General features: G+C 50.3%; 1 protein-coding gene across 1 annotated transcript in view; it reads right to left on the bottom strand.

Annotated features, from left to right (window-relative positions):
* The window catches only part of XXYLT1 (xyloside xylosyltransferase 1), a 144,344-nt gene extending 123,236 nt beyond the window's left edge, over positions 1-21,108 (bottom strand). The window contains exon 1 of the mRNA XM_087818227.1: positions 20,570-21,108. Within this exon, the coding sequence (XP_087674353.1) occupies positions 20,570-21,073 (504 nt within the window). The 5' untranslated portion in view covers positions 21,074-21,108. The remainder of the gene's footprint in view (positions 1-20,569) is intronic.
* Positions 21,109-22,704: the final 1,596 nt, after the last annotated feature.

The following is a 22,704-nucleotide window of genomic DNA, read 5'->3' as shown; positions in this document are numbered from 1 at the left end:
GCATTAATAGATTTATGAGGACAAACTGTACTTAGTACATTGTTCCAAATGCTGTATGGTAAGGCCTGCTCCAATGAATGTTTCATATAATAAATCTACTTAAAAATAAATTAATATGTTCCATGGAACACACTTTATGCAGCAAGAAGCAAACCACAGGCACTGCAAGTGTGAATCAAAACATCCAGGCCTCCTAATGTCTAAAACAGGTTTGCAAATCATGATCTCCCGAGGGCAAGGTCAGAGTCTGGCACACTCTGAGGCCCCCAGCCCTGCCCAGGGTCTAGTGCCAGGAAGGCGCAGAGAAGCAAGAGTGATGGAAAGGGAGAAAAATAAAGGGAGAGGGCAGAAAAAATGCCACCCACCCTCCGTTCCAGCTCCCTTTCAAATCCCCCATATCAGAGGCTGCAGGAAGAATTACCATGTAACCTAGAAAACAAGGACTATAAGGTGCCTCCCATATTGAAGGCAACTGGTCAATGAGATCCAGAACAATGGTTTGCACCAACTTGACTATGTGATTTTTAGGGAAATAGATTAAAATGTCAAATCATTACTTGTTACTTTTATTTATATATATATTTAAAATAAAAATCACATTAATTATGAAATATTATTTTCTAACAAAATGATTTCCTTTTAAACTCTTCATGATATCCTTAACCGTAATGCCTTTACCAACCCTAGAGTCCAGCTGAGTCATCCAAGCAGGTTTTCAGAACACAGCATCCTTGCCATCCATTTAAGATGTTAGCTACAGCTCTTTGTGAAATTAAATAGGATGCTGTCACTGGAAATGTTATCCCAACCCACAGGAACCCACGTTCATATCACTAAGGCAGCTGGTTTCTTCATCAGCCACTTACTACCTTCCTTTTACTAGCGATTTTTAAAGGCTCACTTATATCAATATTCCACATTTATACTTATGAGATCAAAACCCCAGGAATAATGACTGAATCTGTTACCTTTCTTTGCCTCCTTTTATTCTTAATCAACGCAGTCATGTGATTTCTAGAAGCACCCAGATTCAGTAATGACTGAGGTTGTTTCGGACCAAGGTGCTCTTCAACCGTACTTGCTGTTCAAAGTAAAGAATGTAGCTGAGAGAGCACTGTGAGACTTTGAAAAGACTCAATTCTTTTAATAAAGGACAATTTGGGGATGCGGGGAGAGGAAAGGCTTGCCTCATATCCACCATACACAGCACATTCCCAACACTCACAGTACGGGGAGGCCAGAATGAGTCCAGTGTCAGGAACAGGCAGACATTTCTGCCAGCCTGGCTCTGGGCTTGCTGGCACCGACAGGCCAGATGAAGCAGGCCACTGCTCCCTTAAATGTTCACCAGGGACATAAAGCCATGCCAAGCCTGGGCTCAACTTGGTGGAGAAAACTCATTTATCACTTGGCGTGCCCCACTGGGAACCAGGTCATGCCATGTTCTTGGAGCCAAGAAGGGAGGTGGCAGGAGCTGGCCCTGCGCACAGGAAGACGCCAGGTTTCCAGGAAACACCAATGCTACTGGAGGAATACTAGCTCCTCCAGCCACAGACAGCAGTGCTCAGCCAGAGACTGTCCCTGGAAAACGGCCGGAGGGAAGAGCAGCAGTGAAAAGCTCTGGGAAACCTACCCAACCTAACATTCGTGGCACACCCTGCCACATGTTAGGACCCATCTACTGTGGGAACAGCAAACAGGTGCCCACTGGCCTTGAGGGGCTGCCTGGAGCACTGGGTAGGAAGGATTCTGTGGCAACGTCTGGACTCGCCAAGAAAGTATGCCATCATCAATGGCAATGGGTGGGCAAACTCGCCCTCCTTCCCCCCCCCCCCATGGAGCTATCACCCCAGTTCTGTGGGCACCAGTTTTGGCTAGAATCATGCCAGTGATGGGCAGTGGGTGCCTCCTGAGAGTCAAGCACAGGCAGGTATGGGGTTCACAGTTCTAGGTTCACATACTAACTCTACCACTTAATTGCCTGGCAACCCTGGTCAAACACTTAAACTCCACCTCCTCTATAAAATGGGAAAGAACCATGGTGCCTGTCTCATAGGGCTTTTATGAGGAATGACATAGGAGCTCAATAAAGGACAGCTGACATTATCACCCCATTGCAATGCAGTTAAAAATGCCTTTCCCACACAAGAATGCCTAGATCTGACAAAAGATACTACATGGCAATAATCGGAGCTGCCTGGCTCTGAGGTACTCTGACTAGGATGGAAGGTGGTCCCAGGCCCTGCCTCCTGCTACACTCAGCCCACACCCTGGTCCTGCCTCTGCTAGGGGTTGCCCAGTGCTCAACCAGAAGCTCCTCCCACACTCTCCATGCTTAGCATGGAGAAGCTATTTGCAAACCATGCTTCTAAAATTACTAAAACAATCCAAACCAGTAGGTAAACACAATTCTGAAAAGGTCCTACTATATCAGAAAAAGTAACTAAGTAAGGATATCTGCCTCACAATTATAAATAACATGTCCCCTGTGCTGGTTCCCTGCTTGTACATCTCCTCCTGCCTGGCCAGGCACCAGGGAAGACAGGAGGAGGAAAGACCTTTTTGAGTTCAAGAAGCAGGGCAGGTTGTTCAGGGACCTGACAAGTATTTGGCACATTCCGGAAGAGGAGCTGTTTGTGCCTTCTCAGAGAGAGGCAGGTCTCCCATCATCCCCCTGCCCCACAGCATTCTTGAACAAGTATCAGAGTAACTGCTCTGAGGGCAGTGAATGAGGACAGAGTGAGCCCCACCACAGGCTGGTCCACTCCCAAAAATGCATTCCTAATGTGTGTGATCTTAGTAATCAATTCCAACAAGAACTGGAGGAAAAATGCTTTTCTGGAAGGAAAAAAATTATTTTCTCATCCACTTGTACTATGAATGCAAAGGCATATTTTCTATGAAGAAAAGAAAAATGTAACAGACTGGCAGTTTTCAATGCCACAAAGATGCCAAACACTTTTACACCTCAGGGCCTTTGCACTGGCTGTTCCCTCTTTCAGAAGGCTCTCCCCCAGCATCTTCAGATGCCTAGATCCTTCAAGTGATTCGGGTGTCAGTTCAAAAGTCAACTCCTGAGATCTCCCCTGCCCCAAAAAAGTACACCACCACCATCCCACACACAAGCACAACCAGTCCTGACTACTCCATTTCCAGATTTATTTTCTCCACAGCACTTATCACCACCTGACATGTTGTATTTTTTAAGCATCTAGTCATTTACTGTCTGTCTCTTCCTAGGCCACCAGCCTGTAAGGAACCAAGAGAGAGGGATCTTGTCTGTCTTGCTCACTGCTATGCATCCAGCTCTTAGTAAGTGTTACACACGCAGGGGAAGCTTAGTAGATGCTTGTGTAAGAAGGAATGAGCAAGTATTGTGTGTTTACCACCCCAAGGAAAGTCTCCTTCTAAGTGATCACTCTTTAAAATAAATACTCCTTACATAATGAGTATAATTGAGACAGGCCAGTAAGCCAGGACAAGTGGAATAGGGAAACAGTGGTTTGCAGCCACCTAGTAAAGCCTATCTTCCCTAAACCAAGGACACTTGAGAGTAGATGGTTTGTGTTAGATGGGCCAGATACAGAAACTCACCAGGGCAGGAAGCCCCAGATGCCTAGCAAGGGGCAAAACTGGGAAAACAAAAACTTTGTCACTTGGGTAACTTATCCTCCCCCAGCACATCGCTGGTGATGTGGTTTAGACCTCCTGAGCCTTCTTCCCTAAAGATAACATCTAGGTCTCATGTGTATTTCAGCTCCAGGCCCAGATAAGCAGCTAAGCCACCAGACAAGTGGTGCCATGGCTGCCTGAGGACCAGATATACTGACTAATGACCCCCTGCCCTGGCACCAACCAATCGGTGGAAACCATGAACCTGAAAGAGCACACCTGGAAAGCTGATGAACATTCTATTGAGACACTCCCCTGAGACCTCCCTTAAGATTTCTGCTTTCAAGAGAGAAATAAAAGCCTCAAGACAAAGGACCCGGTGGGCTCTCCCTTTAGGGAGCACCCCCACCCACACACATGCTGACATTCCCTTTCTCCTCTTCTTCCCACACAGGCACAAACCTCCTAATCTCATTTGCAACCAGGACAGCAATAGGCAGAGGCAGCTCATCTCAGGTTAGTCCCCTGAACTTAACCCCAAGGTTTCCTTTTCTCTGATTTCCCAGAGAGCCAGGGCAGCCCAGCCTAGGCTCTCCTGTTGTTTCTTCTATGTAAAGTCCTTTCCTGTTTTATTGTCCCCAGCTTTAATAAATGTCTCTCATAGTCATCTGGACTCATGTTGTGAAATTTTTCCTGCACGAAATCAAGAACCCACACACTACCTGCTGGCCCTAGGCAGACCAACCAAAGGCCAGGTCCCCTTTCTGGCAACATAATCATTCCTTAATTCACCGCTTCTACAAATTATGAGGTTTGGGTTTTTTACACCTAATGCTAAATATTCCTGACTGTAGAAGGCAATTTTCTACAAAATAATGTTTTCCACCACAAAAGGTAAGAAATGATATGAGGGAGGGGAAAAAAAGAAAAGAAAAAGAAGAAAGGGAGATGGAAGAGAGAGGGAAACCATACTACCAGGACTTCACTGTGAAATCCTAGCATACACTGTGCTAATCTATCCCCTCACCAAGAAGTCTAGTGTCTGTAGGTAAGTCAGGTCTTCACCAGATTCCTTGATTTGTTCTTTTTTGTGTAGTAATCTCCCATGACCTAGGAGCTCCCAAAGAAAGCTGCAGTTTTACAAGTGACACCCATAGGGATACAGTTAGCCAGCTTCCTGCTTCAACCAGGCAGGAAGGTAGCCTGCCCCACACCCCCACACCCCCTCCCCTGGAGGCCCAGCTCAGCCTCAGTCCACACTGGCTCAGTCCCCTCCTGGCTCTCTGGGATGGGGACACAGCTGGAGCCCAAGCAGGTCCCCAGAGAGCCCTGCAGAGTTCAGACCAGTCAGACACGAGGACAGTCTCTCATTTTCTGAGGCTGCCTGCTGTCCTAGGTTTCACAAAACTCCTCCTGTCCAGTGTGCCCCAAGATGTGGTACACACCTCTGGAATGGTACAAAACGAATTTCTAAGAGGAACACAGGCCAACCATTTTATTTTAATACCTATGGATTTATTTTTATATGTAGAATATTAGAATAATTAGTAAAAAAACACTTTAGAACTATGATTTCACAGATATTACCCAAGGAGAGGCTAAGGGAAAAGGGGGTGGAAAGGTGAGTCAGTTTAAACTACATGTTAAGTGGGTAATGCTGCAGGCAGTGCTGGGGTACTGGCAAAAAACCATGAAGGAGACGTTCAGATGATCTGACTTCAGAGACAACGTCTGTGTCCATTGCCTCCTACTGTGGGTGAGATGATGTGTTTAAAATGCCAAGCACAGAACCAGCTACGAGGTATTCACAGACCGAGTCCCTGCCTTCCCCAAGGTCACAGGGCTGACGTCAGAACCTGTTCTACTGACTCCCGGCTAAAGCCTCTCCACTAATTCCCTTCCTGTAACCTCAGGATAAGACAGTCTCCCCAGGCCAGGTTCAAGATCCCGCACTTCTCTAAGCCCCACCGCGCTGGGCACTGGCATCTGCTCATTGTGGCACCACAAAGAAATAAAACAAAACGTGTGTCAGGCAGCAGCACAGACAAACATGAGCTCATCTGATCCTCACCATGACTTGTGTGCTTTAGAGTAAAGGTGGCCGTGGCCAGAGGTGAAGTCGCTGGTCCAAGGTGACTCGTTGGATGGCCAAGGCCCAGATTTGAGTCCAGGGCTTTCTGATTCCAGAGGGCAAACAACCTCTCAGTCACTAGGGACCAACCCCACTCTACCTCTCTCCTGTTTTATTCCCTCCCTGAGGGGCAGAGCCCCTGACTGTGTACACTACAAACCCAGCTCTGTCCCGAGCCACAAGTCATGTCTGAATAAATTCTAGTGTAGAAAACCTTGTCAATCCCCTAAACTATTAAGGGCCTTTTTCCGGGATGGGTCCAGAATCTCCCTACTTCTTCCACCCCCAGAAGCCACCATCCTCTCCCACTGGGCCAGGACAATGATCTCCAACAGGCCTCCCTTTCATTCTACCTTCCACACAGTGACCTGTCTCTACTCAAAACCCAGAGCGGCTGCTCCTGTCACTCTGTCAGAGCCAAAATCCTCCCTGGGGCTGGGCCTGGGGCTGACCTCCTCCTGCCAGGTCTGCCACCCTTTCCTGCCTCATTTCCCCAGCCGCCTCCTCTGCCGCCCCGGCCTTGCTGCTGTTCCTCAAACATGCCAGGCATGTTCCACCTCAGCCTCCCCCTAGCTGTCCCCACCACCCAGATATCCTCTCAGTAGCTGCCTAGCCAACTCTTTCAACCCTCAATAACCGTGTCCCTGCCAATCCAACAAAAAATCTCAACAGCCTGCACTCCAGGTGCCTCTTATCATGCTAACATACCGTATGACTTACCTCCTAGGACACTATATAATTTACTGATTTGTTTATCATGGAACAACAGAGATATGAAATGAAACCTGACCCTTTTTAAGCACCTACTTCACTGTGTCCCAGGCAGCCAAGTAGGCAAATTTAAGTCCCTTCCTGCCAGAACTGGAAGCACCACAAGGGCAGGGATTTTTTACCTGTTCTGTCTTTTTTGTTCACTGATACAGACAATGTCTATCAATGTCCAAGGACCATGATGGCACCTATTAGGCACATAGTAAATACTGGCTAAGTGAAAGTCTCATATAGCAGCAATACTAAATGGCGTTGCACGAACCTAGAAAATGCTCATCTCAAAGAAAGCAGCACTCCTTTGCTCTGGCTTTCCTGGGCATCCCCCAAGGGCCCAGCAGCAGCCCTTGGCTTCCCCTCTGCCAGCACCAATCTGCTTTGTCCTTAAGCCCCCAGGATCTGAAGCCCTTCCCTCGAACAGGATGAAAACACAGACCACTTCAGATTTCATGCCACAGGGAGAAGACAGCCAGACCACAGGGAGCAAACAGCCAGGCCACTGCTGCCCTGTGAGGCACTCCCTGACACCCTACTCCGACCGGACAGCTGCCCAAGGCTCGGCCTAGCATCTGTGGCTGGAAAAATCGAACCACTTTACTACTCAAAAAAAGTAAAAAGTGGGTGAGCGACACAAGAAACCATACAGGTCACTGATTCAACCCTCATGTTTCAGACGGGAATACTGAGGCCCAGCAAGGGGGAACAGGGCTCTCCCCAGGTTACACAGCAGGTCACTGGGAGAGCCAGCTCCAAAGCCAGGGCCGATGCCTTTTCAGACAGCCCTGTGGCAGCCGAGTCAAGGCTTGAGCAAAGGCTACTCCACCTTGAACTGGAGGCACCCTCCTCTCTACCCTCATCTACACAGATTCTGAAAGCTCTGGGAAGACTGGTCCCACATCTTTACACAACCAGGAAGTTTGTAGCGGTGCTAAGGAACACTCAAGTTTGCCCTCAGTTTCCCTCCTATCCTATTCTCAAGTTACCCTCAAGGTACGGCCTCCTGTCACAAAGGTAGCAGGACCCACACCAAGAAAAGGGGGTCTATACCAATGCTTGGGAGAATGTAGGGTGGGAGAGAGACCACCAGGCTAGGCAAGAGCTTAGCAAGATCTCAGAAAGATGCACACACCCCAGGCCAGAAATGCTCTTGCAGGTGTGGCACCTGGAGAACCCAAGCGCCTGTGTATATGCAGATGTGTACCTGCACATTCAAAGCAGCAGTGCTTGTGATGACAAAACACTGCCACCTCCCAGAGGGAAAATGCATAAACTGAGGTCTACCCGTAACAAAATCTACACAGCAGTGAAAATGACCGAAAAAGACCTACATGTATCAACATGTAAAAATCTCAAAACCATAATGTCCAGTGAAGAAATATCAAAAGGATATATAATGAGAACATTCATATAGCTGTTTGAAATACACAAAGCAATGAAATATATTTTTTTTATATAGTGTGTGTATATATATTATATATATTTTTCTTATGGACACATATATGTGTGTTAAAAGTAAAAGTACAAAAACACAAATTCCATAAAGCACACCACATTCTCTATGTGATAGTGAACACCTCTGGAGAGGGTAGGGTGGGGAAGAATTATGGGTGGGCTTCAGCTATATCTATAATATTTTATTTCTTTAAAAAAAATATTGCACAGTTTACAATAGCTAAGATCTGGAAACAGCCCAAGTGCCCATCAGTAGATGAGTGGATAAAAAAGCTGTGGGACATTTACACCATGGAATACTATGCAGCTGTAAAGAAGAAGAATCTCGTACCCTTTGGGACAGTATGGATGGACCTGGAGAATATTATGCTAAGTGAAATAAGCCACGCAGAGAAAGACAAACATTACATGATCTCGCTTATATGTGGAATCTAAAGAACTTAATAAACTGATGAACAGAATAGACTCAATGACATGGAAGCATAGATGAGACTGACGAATGTCAGAGGGATGGAGGAGGGCGGGTGGGTGGAGGGGGAGAGAGTAACCAAAGAATTTATACGCATATATGCACAACCCAAGGACACAGACAATGGTGGGGAGAGGGACTGGGGAGGAGGGTGGGACGGGGTGGAGTGGGTCATTGGGGAGAAAAAGGGACATTTGTAATATTTTAAACAAAAAAAAATCAAAGTGCCCTGGCTGGGGCTTTCCAGTGGTTAGAGCAAATGCCCCTGCACAGAAGGGTTGCAGGTTTGATTCCCGGTCAAGGGCACGTATCTGGGTTGCAGATTCAATCCCCAGCCCTGACTGGGGCACGGGCGGGAGGCCACCAATTGATGTGTCTCTCTCACCTCAATGTTTCTCTCTCTCCCTCTCTCTCTCCCTCTCTCTCTCCCCCCTCCCTCCCTCCATTCCACTCTCTCTGAAAAGCAATGGAAAAAATATTCTCAAGGATTAACAAAAACAAAATCCTTTAAAAGTATCTAAGCAAATATGGCAAAATGTTAGCTCCTATTTAACCTATATAGTAGGAAAATAAGTGTCTATTACGTTTTTTCTGAATTTTTCTATATTTTGATGTTTCATAATTTAATGTATAAAAAATAAAATACTAAAACATAAAATTTCTAAAAATAAAATACTACATAAGAGAGAAAGCAGGGCTATACAATGTAAATTAGTTGGCAAAACTCTTTATGATAGAAAGCCAAGACAGTGAGCATCGAGGAGCACTGCTCCTGGGTGCTGGTTTTCACATATTAATTTGTGGGTACAGGACCACCCAGGACCGTCAAGTGTACCTTGTGAAGGGTCAAGGAAGGGTTCCTGGAAACAATTCAGAAGAAGAAAAAACCATATACACAGAGATGTTCTCTGTGGTGTTATTTATAGTGTGGAAACTCAGAAACTCACAGAATGACTTACAAAAGATATATGACAATACCTTACACTACAGCCATACAATCAATAAGGGCAAGACAAGACAGAAGATAGGAAAATGTTCATGAGATGCACCCCATGTGTGGGTCCCACATTAAGTGAAATGAGCAGAGAATCAAATTCCCCCACTATCCCTAAAGTATGCCTGCAAATAGATCAGGCTCAAAGGGAACATGGAAAAATTACAATGGTTCCTTAGATTTAGAGTTTCATACTCTGTAGAAGCAGGTCACGATGGGCTCCCAGTGGGGCCCTGGCACTGCTCCTGACTGCCCACTTTTCTCTAAGCTCTTTCTCCTCCCACTTTCTCACACCCTCCCAGGATTGATTCCTCGGAGCTGACTGCTCTCATGGGGCAATGAGAAGTCCCTCTCATATTTCCAGGCTATAACAAATCCCCCAAAGATTTCCATAAGTCAATTCCAGATGCTGCACATGTCACAGAAAAGGGCTCGAAATCCACAACTCCACAAACCAGGCAGCTGAACAGCAAGGTCCTATTTCATCTCCCAAAGCCAACTGCTCGAGACAAAGCTGTCAAGTAAAGAGAAATGTTTTCATTTTGCATTTGCTCCCAAAGTCTTGTGATTCTCTGAGACAGTCATCTCAGTAAATAACTTCAGTTCCTCATATTTCTGATCAAAGCAAAAGCTGCTTGCGCATCTGAAGACCAGACAAGCCAACAGAACTGACATATGTAATGTCCTCTATCCCTTGCAAACACTTCTCACCAACCTCGATGAACTGTTGAGCTGCTCACTCTTCACTGATGAAAGAAGTCACCAATTAGACTGAGTTTTAACTGGAACACACAGAAGAAATGACACTGTCAGTTACGCCACAGAGACTCCCGCCATCAGCTGTCCCAGAGAGCACATTTCATTGTAGAAAGTAGGCTGATGACTGCTCCCAAGCCCTCCTCCCAGAGGGCACCCCACATGCTCTGTCCATTAGCCCCTCCTGGGTGAGGGAGCCACAGACGCAGCCAGATCCTGAGTGGTCAGGGTCCTGAGACTCTGGCCATGACTCAGAAGTCAGCAGTCACTGACCAAGCCTCACAGGCTTCCAGTGCTCCATCCTCGGGCCCCAGGACCACAGTCCCACCCTACACTCACCTCAGGTTAAACTTATCTTAAAGCAAGTCGTCAGTTGCTGAAATAGCAAGTTCCTTGCCCTGTCAACCACCGAGCACAGTCCACTTACCTACTGGGGCACCTCCAGATCACTATCTCCTCCCAGGAGCCTTTCTCTTGAGCAAAAAGCTTGCTCTTTTCCCATTGTGAGCAGACTGGGGACCGCAGGGCATAAGACTGACTAACTGACCCCTCTGGGCTCAGTCACCATCTCACTCTTACTCAGCACAAACACAGAATATAATAAAGTATGTGAGCTAGGGGGCCTCTGTGCCAAACTTGCTCTTTTATAAGACACACCTGAGCATCCAGGCAGCCAACTCAGGTGAGACACCTGTACAGGATCTGATCTGTGACACAGGATGAGCAGGTGCAGATCAGTGGGATGGGGCCATAAGATGACTTTAGGGGTGGACTCAGAAAGGGTAAGGCCAATGGAGAGCAGGACACAGACCTGGACAGCCCTCATGGAGGGTGAGGCAGCTGTGCCCCAGGTCCACAGTAGACACAAATGTCCTTGAAACATATTAACTCATTTAATTTCACCTCATTGGAGGTGGGTGGTATTATTGCGCCCCTTCTGCAGATGGGGAAGGAGTTCAGAGAAGACATATACCTACTCCTGGCCACCCGGAAGGATTACATAGAGCTGGAATCTGCAACCAACACTACCCCTATTCAAGAAACTGAGGCCCACCCCTAGGCTTGGCTGTACCAGGAGAGAGATAAAATGCGGATCTACCCTTGAGGCCTCCCCTCTGGCAGCTACCCCAAAACTTCAGACAGAGCAGGGATAACAGAGGCATCAGAAAGACCCAAGAAGGCCTTCAGAGATAGTGGATTCCCCAGGTGTGTGTGTGAGCTGCACCTTAAAGGTGAGTGGGACAGTAAACCAGCTGAAGAGGTGTCCAGGGCACCTACTACATATAGTATAGGTCAGCTCATATAATGGGAGCCAACTCCCCAGCACTCAAAGATCCTTGTAACAGACACAGGAGGACTAGGGTTGACGGGGTGCAGACCTGGGAACTAGACAGCAGCAGGATTCTCCATATTTCCAGGCCATCACATACATAGGCTGGGCCCCCAGTGGACTGAGCAGGGCCGGGCAAAGGGGCAGAGGGAGCCTTTCAGAAGGTTCTGGCCTGCACTTGAGGAGGCCCACTCAGCTTTACTCTGGAGCAACAGCTCAGTGGGGCGTGAAGCAAAGCCATTCAATGTACAAAAAACACAGGCAAAGGCAGGGCAGTCACAGATGGATAAGAAAATATGTCAGGCTAGGACAAAAACAGGAGGCAAACAAGCACACAAAGACCAGCATAACACAGAACTAGCTTCAGAAACAAACAAAAGGGATAGCAGGCAGGGAGTTAGCAGGAACAGGAGACCTGGTCTCAGGCCCTTTGTCCACTGACCAGCTGTGTGACCTTGAACAAGTTGCTTGGCCTCTCTGGGCCCCAGTATCCTCACAGGTAACATGAAGGGACAGGACTACATGGCCTTTCCAGTTCCCCCCAATCCTGACCTCTTGTGACCTGCTGCCAAACAAGGAAGGTGGGGCTCCAAATATCATGGTCCTCTACGATCCCCCGTACTACACAGACACTGCCAGCTCGTTCCAAGGGCAGAACCTGGAGGAGGAATGAGAGCTTTGCTTCGTGCAAGCTCTGAGGCTCCCCTACTCTTCTCACAGCACTCAGTAGGCTCTCAAGCTGCTGACAAGAGGACACATGTGTAAGGCCTCAGCAAGCAGCAGGCACAGGGGCACAGTGGGAACTCTTCTGGGGGGATCCTGGCTCTCACAGAACATCCCCTGTGTGCAGGGACTATAATGAACCAACAAATTAAGACATAGCAGGCATTAAGGCAGAGTGCTAAGAGCCCGAAGGACCAGGTTCCAATCCTGGCTCGGCTGGTAGCTGTATGGCTCTGAGCAAGCAACTGAACCTGCCGTGGGCTCAGGATCCTCACTTGTAAAACCCCTTCCAAGGAAGAATACCTCCCTCCTCAGGGGACTGCCTGCCCTGAGGATTACACAAGGAATGAGGTAGACTCTAGAATCTCGCATGATGCCTCCACTTAAAATGGTGGCCATTGTTACATCACTGAGGATGACGGCAAACGTCTGAGAAAGGCTGGGTGATGTTTCACTCCTCACCCCTCATCCTGAGGCACAGCCTGGCTTGGGGCAGAGGCCGAGAAGGGAATCAACATCTCCCAGATGGGGAGGGGAGAGTCGGCAAGGAGGGGCAAACAGTGCAACACTGGAGAGGAGGGAGGGGAGGAGAGAGCACCATAGTTTTGGGGAACTGAGGAAGACTCAAAAAAAAACATGGCACTCTGTGCTACGGTCTGAATGTTTGTGTCCCCCCACCACCCCCAAAAAAAATTTCATATGTTGAAATTCTAATATCCAATGTGATGGTATTTGGAGGTGGGGCCTTTGGAGGTGCTTAGGTCATGAGGGTGAAGCCTTCATGGGATTAATGCTCTTATAAAACAGGCTCCAGATGCTCCCTGGCCCCTTCTGCCTGGTGAGGACACAATGAGAAGCTGACAGCCTGAAACCCAGAAGAGCGCCTTTGGCAGAACCCCGACCATTCTGGTACCCTGATCTTGAACTTCCAACCTCCAGAACCGTGAGGAATAAGTTTCTATTATTTACAAGCCACCCAATTGGTGGTATTTTTTTATAGCAGCCCAGACTGACTAAGATATCCTGAAATAAACCTGGGCTGACCACTGTTTTTAGAACTAGTGCCACTGCCCTCCAATTGAATCAACAGGCATTGTGCCGTCTACAATGATGAGGAAAGGGTCCCTCCTTCCAACAAACCTACTCAGGTACTATTAGTAGTAGCCACCGTTTGGCCACCTGCCATGTGCCAGGATGTCACTGCTCCCTGATTTTTATCTCATAGCCACACTGTAAGGGCATGTGTGAGGGGATGGAGGCTCAGATGGGTTACAACCAGGGCCACACAGTTCCCAAATGTCAGACTGTATTTGAGCCCAAGTCCTGGGCTCCAAGCCAAACTGTCCTGCTCTGGGGTCTCTCCTTGGCAGACATGGGACAGGCCCTGCCGGTGGTGGAAAGGGTGGCGAGCTGCAGTGAGGAGAGAGAACAAGAATGCTCCCAGGCCCAGGCTGGACCAGAGCAGGGCAACAGAGGCCAGACTCTGGGACAATCCACCTGACCTGGCCGCTTAATAGGGCCGCTTAACTACAATTACCCCAATACATAAAACAAATGGCTTTAATTTAAAAGACATTAAGTTAACAGCAGGCTTTGTGCCAGGTGACAGGGCTCTGTGGCCTGGGAAAGAGGGTTGGAAGGTGATGTTGTCCCAGCCATCCTGACCAGTCCTCAACAAATCACAGGCCAGTGTGAGCGACTGGGAGGCCACAGGCAAGAGCCCTGGACAGGGAACGGTGTGAGGAAGGGAAGTAGGGAGCCCTTCCAGGTACTCTGAGTGCCTGGGCGCTGCCCCTGGTGCAGGAGGCTGTGGTCTCAGCCCCTCCGGCTGCAGCCCAGCTCCTCCTCTAGGCCAGCCGGCCGCCTAACTCCTTCAGCCAGAGACAGGCCGCGGAAGCGCCCATTCCCCGCCGCACGTGGCCCGAGTGGGAACCAAGCCCGCCTGAAAGCTGAGGCCCGAGCTCCACGCGGTGAGGCGGCTCGGCCACTCCACGCGCCTGCAGGACCAGCACGCAGTCACCGTGCCCCGCCCCACCGGGCCTGCCTCTCAGGGATTCGGGCCACGCAGCCAGCTTCCCACCAAGTGCCAGGACGCCCGGGCCATCGTGGTGGGTGAGAAAGGCTCCACTCGCATGGAGCTGCGGGACACATCTCCCGGTTTTAAGAGGAAGCCCGCGTCCCGACACCCGGAGGGCGCGTGGAGACCCAGATGGGGCGGAAAGGCTGCGCCCACGGAAGCTGCGGGGCCCGCGGCTGTGCTGGGGTCGCGGGCGGGACCCGAGGGGCGAGGCGGCTCACGCGCAGACACGCCCCCCCCCCCCCCCCCAGTCTTCCCTCTGCAGAACTGCAGGGAAGCGCCGAAGGCCTCTCCGTCCAAGACCCAACCATCCGCGCTCCATCCACCTTTTCAAAGGGCTTCGTGGACGCGGGTTTACACCGCGCGGGAAAGAAACGACCTCCCACAATGAAAACGCAGACTACCTTTCATTTCAGCCTTCCTTTTTAAAACACTGGGGAGCTGTGAGGGCCGCTAGTGGGAAAAGAACAAACACAGCTCTGCGTGCGCCGGCGCTTGCTTGGTGGCAAAAACGGCGGGCTCCAGGCTTAGGCGCCGGGCTCCCGACGAAGCAACCGCGGTGCAGCGGCGCCCTCCAGTGGACGTGCAGAGCGCTGCACACGGCTCGCCGGGCCAGCGACGCGACCCAGCCCCCGAGCTGGAGCAAACTCTCCCCAAGGCGGTGCCTCAGGGAGGGCGTGGTGACCCGCGGGAAGGCTGGCGGTCGGGTGCGGCCCGCACTCCCGCAGCTCCTCCTCCTCCAGGCTGGAAGGCCCGCGCGCTGATAGCAGCCTGGAGCTCCCCCCAGCGCACACACCCGAGCCGAACACACCACCTGATTTTCCTCCGACGAATATTACTCCCCCAATACTGACTCCCTGGACCACGCCATGCACAGGGAAACTGGAAAACCAACCCCGAGGCACCCACAATGGTTTGGCGTCCTAGAGATCAGTGTGATTGATGCCTTCCCTCCCCAGCCCAGAGAGATCCTTGGGGACACAGGGAGGTGAGGCCCAGCTGAGATAGGTGAAAACTGGCCCCTACCCTGCCTCTGCTGTGGGGGTTAGGGTGAGCGGGCCCTCACCCACCCTTCCAAAGGGGCCAGAAGCTGCTGATAACACCAACCCTCAAAGAGTAAAGGGCCTGGGCTGGCTCTAACCCCAGCTCTGAACAAGTCTCCCTCCCCTCCACCTGGAGTCTGTCAGCTCACTGGGAGGGCTGACTGCACAGAGAGGTTGAGAGTTTTCTTCCTGCTCCAGTGCTTGGTGATTCTGCAAGGCTCTGTCAAGCCAAGTGAGGCTGAAGCAGCACTTGGAGCAAGCAGTCTGTTCAGATTGAATGTACTTACTTGGGGCAGCTGGGCAGGGAGATGATACCGATTGTGAGGTAGGCTACAGCCCACCCCCCACCACTCCCTATCCTGTGGTGTCTCCTGCTCCCCAAGTCATGTTACACAGTCCAGCCTCATGGTTTAGTGTGGGAAACCAGATCTCTCAGCCTTGGGGACGTCTTCATGGGTCACAGTGATGCTCAGGTGAGACGTCTGTGAAAGCACTTTTGTAAGCTCTAAAGTGGAGACAATTGTTACTATTATTCTCCTAATCAAGTCTTCATAGTAGTAACACTCCCTCATTAATTTTAGGTGGCACATTACAGTACACATCAGAAATTTCCAAACCATGTTCAGAATATAAGTGTTTCGCCCGGCCAGCGTGGCTCTGTGGTTGAGCAATGACCCATGATCCAGGAGATGGAGGTTTGTTTCCCGGTCAGGGCACATGCCCAGATTGCTGTTCGATCCCCAGCAGGGTGCATGCAGGAGGCAGCCCATCAATGACCCTCTCATCATTTTACAGAGGAGGCCTCAGAGCCCCTGAGAGGGGAGGTAGATTCCCCATAGCCACCCAGCTAGTCACGGGCCAATTGGGGTTGAAATTCAGTGCTGTCTCACTCCCTCACTGAGTTTTGCAGCAGGAGAGGATGTCCATGAGTGTGATGCTAACTGACATGGGTTCCTGACCCATGTCTATGTCCCCTGCAGCTATGAATTCAGACTCCCACATCTAGTAGGTGCTTGGTCATTCTTGGGGCTTCAAAGTGCAGTCTGGGATCCTGAAGGGTGGGACACAGATGGCTGAGTGTCTACCCCAAAACCTGAGCTCTTCCCTGATTAACTGAACCTCTCTTTTTTAACTGGGTACCCTGCTTTGGTTCTCAACCCTGCTGCTGGAACACAGATGTGATGGCTAAATCTCTAGCAGCCACCCTGGACCATGAGAACAAGGGCCACTCCCTAGGGACAGTGAAACAGAGCTGGAAGGAGCCTAGGATCCTGACAACTTCATGAAGCACCCAGGAAAGCCTACCTCTGGACTTCGTTTAGATGAGAAATAAAGCTCAATCTTGCTTAAACCACCACTAGTTGGGGGTTTTATGGCATATTCTATCAAACCTGATCAACAGCAAGGAAGGCTTGTGAAAGAGAAAAATATTGACCTAAGTTTGAGACATGTAGGATTCCACTTGACAGACAGAATGGGACAGCAGAGGGCTTAGAAGCTCTTCCTAAGGCTTAGGGAGGATAGGCTGGACAAGGGAGCTGAAGCCAGCTGCTGAGGGTCTAGAATGTTGGACTAACCTAGGGTGACTATAAGCCAGGAGCCAGGAGGTTTTGAGTGGAAGCGGTGTGATAAAATCAGCATTTTAGCAAGGCAGATGTAGCAGCCTTTCCCAGGCCAGCAGAGCCAGGAGAGCCTGGATGAAAGAGAGCTGTTCAGTCAAATGTTTTCTTAACGCCTAGTAGATGAAGGCATTGTACTCCTAGGAAAGGCGGCACAGGAAAGAATCCTGGAGCTGAGTCTGAAAGATGTCAGGAAAGCACCAGGCACTCCTGTATCCTTTACAGCCATGACTCTCATGTCTGCCTCCACAGCCCACACAAACTCAGATTCCCAGGCCCACCCAGGAGAGTATGACCCACAGATAGAGACGGGGATCAGGATTCTGGATTTTTAGTAACTGTCCCCAGGTGATTCTATGTAGTTAGTCCATGGAAACATTGAATAGGCTAGAAGCAGTTCCTTATCTGGTACCTGGAACATAGGTTTGGATGTTTATTAAATAGGTGAACAAATAATATACTTCCATACTGTCAGACGACAACAAACCAGTAGATTTTGAAAGACCCAATAGTAGAAACAACATTTTTCTGGTTAAGTGAATGAGGGTTTTTTTTTGTTTTTAGCTATTTAATTAATCACAATATAATCTAAAGTCACTAATAACATTCTATGATCTATTTCTGCAACCATTTCAGCAAAAAGTGTTTATGTGTCACTTGAATATAGCCTAAGAGACCTCCGAGTGTGAGCATGAGTTCGATGCCAGCTCACTATAGCTCTGTTCTGCATCTTGCACACACGGTGGAGTCCCAGAGCCCAGCCTAAGGGAGGAGGAGCCTCCAGGCTGTCTCTAGACAGCTGGAATGGGCAAGGAACTCCCTTTTCCCAAAGTGTTTCAACACACTTCAAGGCAACTCTTTCTGGGAGTGAACTTACAAGAAGTGCTCCTTAAGGGGAAACATGGTACAAAAGGAAAACACTGGCCTAGGATGCAGGTCAGTAACCCCCCTACTTCATCCCCCAATTGGCCTTGGGCAAGTTTCCTCACCTGTTGTACTATATGCTCTTGAAGATCCCTTCCAGCTCTGATGCAACCAAGGTGAGAACTTTTACAGTTTCCTTCTTCCTAATTAATACTGGAAAATGATTCTCGGTATAAAATGCACTCTCATATATAAGGCATGATGTTTGGTGCTAGGAATACAATATTTAAGAGAAATCAGGGTCCATGCCCTTAAGGAGTTTATAACCTAGAAAGGCAGACAAATAATTCATTCAATAATTATATAATCAGAACTGTCATAAATATTAGTAAGGAAAAATACTTGGTGCTATGACAGCATAATAAGACCTCAGGAAAGTTTTACCAAGCAAATATAACATTTATGAGGAGCAATTTCTGCTGGAACTGATAAGCCCTTATCTGACCATCTGGCTGGAAGCCCCCAAACTCTCACCTCTCATGCCTCAACAGGGTGGTGTTAATACCTCAGGTCATTTGCAGCTGCCTCCAGGCCTTGGGTGACAGTTGTGGCTGTCAGAACTGCGCCCAGTAAAGGGAGAAAAACACATGAAACAGACTCCAAGCTGGGAACCTGGACCTGAGGCTGGATCTGCCTCTAGACCAATATTTCTGGTGCTGACTATGTGCTGGGGATTATGCATAGGGATGGGAGATAAGACATGATATTGTCATAGCACCAGGAAGATACACAAGGGAGGGAGAGGAAGACATGCCTTTCAAAAGGGGGTTCCTTGGACAGCTCCAAGGAGTGGATAGTATCTGAAGATGGGCAAGACTTGGAGATGGAGAGAGAAATCATCCTGACGGTAGAACAACATAAGCAAAGCATGTAGGTTGGAAAGCACTGGGTGTGCAACAAGCTGCGGCTGGAGCTCTGGATAAGCGGTGGCAGAGACCTGGCAATGATGCAGAGTAGGCCCGAGTTGCTACCACGGACTTAGAAAGTGAACAGATGACAATGCTGATCTTCAGGATGATGTCTGGTATCAAATCACAGCTCCGCCCAGGCTGGCCCTCTGACCAAGGGCCCTCAGTTTTCTCCATAGGACTAGCACAGAGTTCAAGCATTACGGTCCTAAGGATCACCTGGGACAGGTTGCCAGACCTTACCTCCAGTTGGAAGATTCCAATTAAGTAAATCAAGATGAGTCCCAGGCTGAAAACCCCAGGTCAAACCGTGGGTCCTAAGGGCCGCTCCAGCCACAAGTTCCAGGCCCTGGATTCTTGGCCTTCTACAACACAAAGTCCAGGCCCAGGTGACCTTCTCTGACTACGGTGGGTGTTCCTGATAAACCTTTGATGTTGGGGGGCGGGGAGCAGGAATGGAGAGCTGTGGAGGGCTGGGCGCAGACTATCTCCTAGTGTAGGGACACTCTCAAGATAGGTGAAAGCTAAGAGTAGCCAAGGCCCCAGGAGGAAAGGAAGGACATGGTGGGAAGACAGTACAGCTTGTGTAAAGGCATATTCAGTTCAGTTAAGATCTAATGTGTACGTGGGAGAAGTATGAGAAGCAAAGCTGGAGAGGAGGGCCAGGCCCACAACACAGGTAGCCCTACCAAGAAACTGGGACTTGATTCTGTGGGCAACAAAAAACCACTGCAGACCCTTAAATCCTGCAGGATCCCCTTAGTCAACTACTGGGCACAAACACATGGTACACACTATTCTTGCCTCACCACCACAGCCTACCACCAACATCCGTCTCCATCCTTTAGGATCGCCTGCTACTCCTATCCAAAAATCAGACCTCGGATCCCCTCTGTGCAGCTACTAGGTCAAAAGGAGGCAAGCAATTTGACTGAGGCAATTAACACTAAGCCAGGACCCCATCTTTGAAATGATAGGCAGAGGCTGGTCCAGCCTGGAACAGGTGGCTGGCTAGCTCTGCTCTCCCCAGAGCCTATCTGTACCTCTTACAGCTCTGCTCTCCCCAGAGCCTATCTGCACCTCTTACAGCTTTCTCTCTCTTGCTCCCTGGGAGGGTCCAGCAACTTCCCTAAATGAGTTCATGATCGCGAGGCTCGCAGAGCAGGGAGCACAGCGAGCGGATGAGGCGGTTCACGCCGGCTGGCACTGAGCTTGACCAGTTCCGACCGAAAGCCCTTATAACTGTAAGAAACGTCATGGCAACTTCAATTCCAGCGGCCTCACTAAGACCTGTCCAGAAGACTGCACAGGGTGCCTGCTGGTGCCTTCAAACAGCCCGCTTCAGCCTCAAGAGTCAGACTAAGAATGAAAAGAGGTGCAGACTCTGAAGGTCCTGCTCAGTCTTCAACGCTAGCGAAGGGGAGGGGGGTGCCTATCTTTCTAGGGGGCCGCAGTTCATGGGGGCGGGGCGTGGAGAGCTGGTCAGGGTTGTCAGGGTAACGCCGCCGCTCCTCGCCCGCACCCGCCGAGCGCGTCAGGCCCCGGGACACGCCCCCGGAAGATACCTCCCTCGAGCGGTGAAAGCACCTTTCGGGCCCGCGCGGGCGCTGAGGAGTCAGGCTTCTTTCTATGGGCGTCGGCCGCGCGCAGCGCAACGGAGACGCTCCCCTCACAGCCCCTAGAACGCGGCCGGGCGCGCGCACGGGCCGCCCTGGGGACGGGGTGCGCCACCCGCCGGGAGCCCCGGCTGCGGCCCCGCTCACCTTGCACTTGAAGCCGGCGGCGGGCGGCAGCAGCTCCCGCAGCAGGGCCTTGGCCACCTCGCGGCTGGCCTCCTCGCTCACGAAGTGCAGGTTCAGCACCTCGTGAGGCTCGAACTTGGCGAGGCGCAGCAGGGAGCGGAGCGCGACGCGGGCCTTGGCCTGCAGCGCGGCGTTGTGCTCCGCCTTGGTGAACATCATCAGCAGGTGGTAGTCCACCGGCCCGGCCCCGCCGCCATCCAGGCTCTTGGCCTTGGCACCCAGGGCCGGCGCCACGGAACCGCGCGCCAGTTCCGGCACCGGCGGCGAGGGCGCAGCGGGGGCTCCGGCGCGGGCCTCCTTCAGCCTCTTGGTGGCGCTGGAGAAGGTCTCCCGGCCCGAGCCTAGGTAGTAAAATGCACAGACGGCCAGCGCCGCGGCCAGCAGCAGCGCGCAGTAATGGGAGCGCACGGCGCCCAGGCGCGCCATGGCCCGAGCGCATGGGGGCCCGCCTCGGAGGATACCCATGCGCCGGGGACCGGGGGACCTAGCAGCCCGAGAGGAGCCGCGGAGACCCGGTGCCCCGCAGCCACTTAGCAGCACCGGCGGCCGGCGGCGGCCATGGCGGGGGCGGGGCTACGCTGCACAGAGCCAATCCGCGAGCGCTGGTGCGCGGAGGGGCGTGGCCAGGGCCGCCCGGCAGCCGCTGGGTCCTAGGTTCAACGGGATCAAAGCCGGGATGAACCGCGCGTCGGCGGGAGCGGCCCCAGTGCCGTCGGAGCAGCGAGTGAGGACTGCACCTCTTAGGTGCCTAGCCACGGGCGCTAGGATCGAAGCCGAGCCTTGAAAGGAATGGAGACGCCCCAACGCAGGACCTTCTGTTAGCCAAAACGCAATACTGCACGCAGAGAAAAATTGTTCTCTCCACACCTTTCCCGCCCTAATTTCTTGGAGACCAGCTAGGGTGGGGAATTTAAACCAGCAAGGTCCTTCCCCGTTCACGGTGAAGCAGAGTTGACACCTGAGGCGGGTAGAAATGGCCTTTCACCCCACCAATCCCAAAGACCGAACAGAAGCATCTCAAGGATGTGGCCAGCAGGGGGACCCCGCCGCCCAAATTTTCTAAATAGTTCAGGGCCCCAAAGGAGTAATACCAGAGATTGTGACACTAATTCTTTTTTTCTTTTTTCTAACAAACTTCAACACTTTTAAAAAGCCTTACTATGTACGAGGTAGTTTTGCAAATTCTAAACTAAGGCACACTGAGGGAAATTCTCCAAGGTCACACACACTGGCAGTATTGGCCCTGGACAGTTGGACACTGTCAACTACATAAAAACCAACTTCAGTCTCCTAAGGACTGATGCTACACCACAGTGTGAGTAAACATGTACAGAAGGTCTGCATGCCTGAGAGGTGGGGGCGAAAACGCATGGACAAATGCACGTACAAATTCTCTCACGTTTATTGTGCCATGCCATTACTCCTCAAAGTGTGGGCCCCAGTCCACAACTCATCTCATTTTTAACTCCTGTTCTTTTCAACTGGAGCAACACTTTTCTGAAAAACACTGAACCTCTGAAACAGGCTTGGCAGCAAGTTCAATGCATGCTACTCACCTTTTTAAAGAAGACAAAAAAACCAACAGCAGCATTAACTCAGTTGAGTAACAGGTTCTTACTTTGGCTCATGTAATCCTCACAACTGTGAGAGGTAATATTTGCACTTTACAACTGAGGAAATTAAGATTGAGAGAAATAAATCGTCCAAATCTAGTTAACTAGTGAGTAATGGAGTCTGGATCCTAACCCCAGTCTCACTGCATCCAAAGCTCAAGCTTTTAGCCAAGATTAGCACTGAAAGCAGTCATCTGAGCTCCAAGTTGTGTGTATTGTACCACAACCTGCAGCAGATGACACTGTGGTTAAGAGAACAAGCTCTCTGAAGAGCTTAAGAGCAAGCTAGGAGAGCTGACTTCCAGGCGGGAAGACCCCTCCGCCACTACAAGTTGATGGACATCAAGCAAGTTACTAAATCTCTCTGAGCTGCGATTACACCCATGTGTCAATGGGGCTAACACCGGTACCTGTGCCTCATGGGGCTGAGAGAAAGTAGATTAAAAAGCAGAACAGTACCTAACACGTAGTAAGCAAATATAA

The sequence above is a fragment of the Miniopterus natalensis genome, chromosome 6, assembly GCF_054644295.1.
Source record: "Miniopterus natalensis isolate mMinNat1 chromosome 6, mMinNat1.hap1, whole genome shotgun sequence".
In the NCBI taxonomy this organism is placed as follows: Eukaryota; Metazoa; Chordata; class Mammalia; order Chiroptera; family Miniopteridae; genus Miniopterus; species Miniopterus natalensis.
Note: the sequence above shows the minus strand (reverse complement) of the source record. Positions and strands in the feature narration are given on the sequence as shown.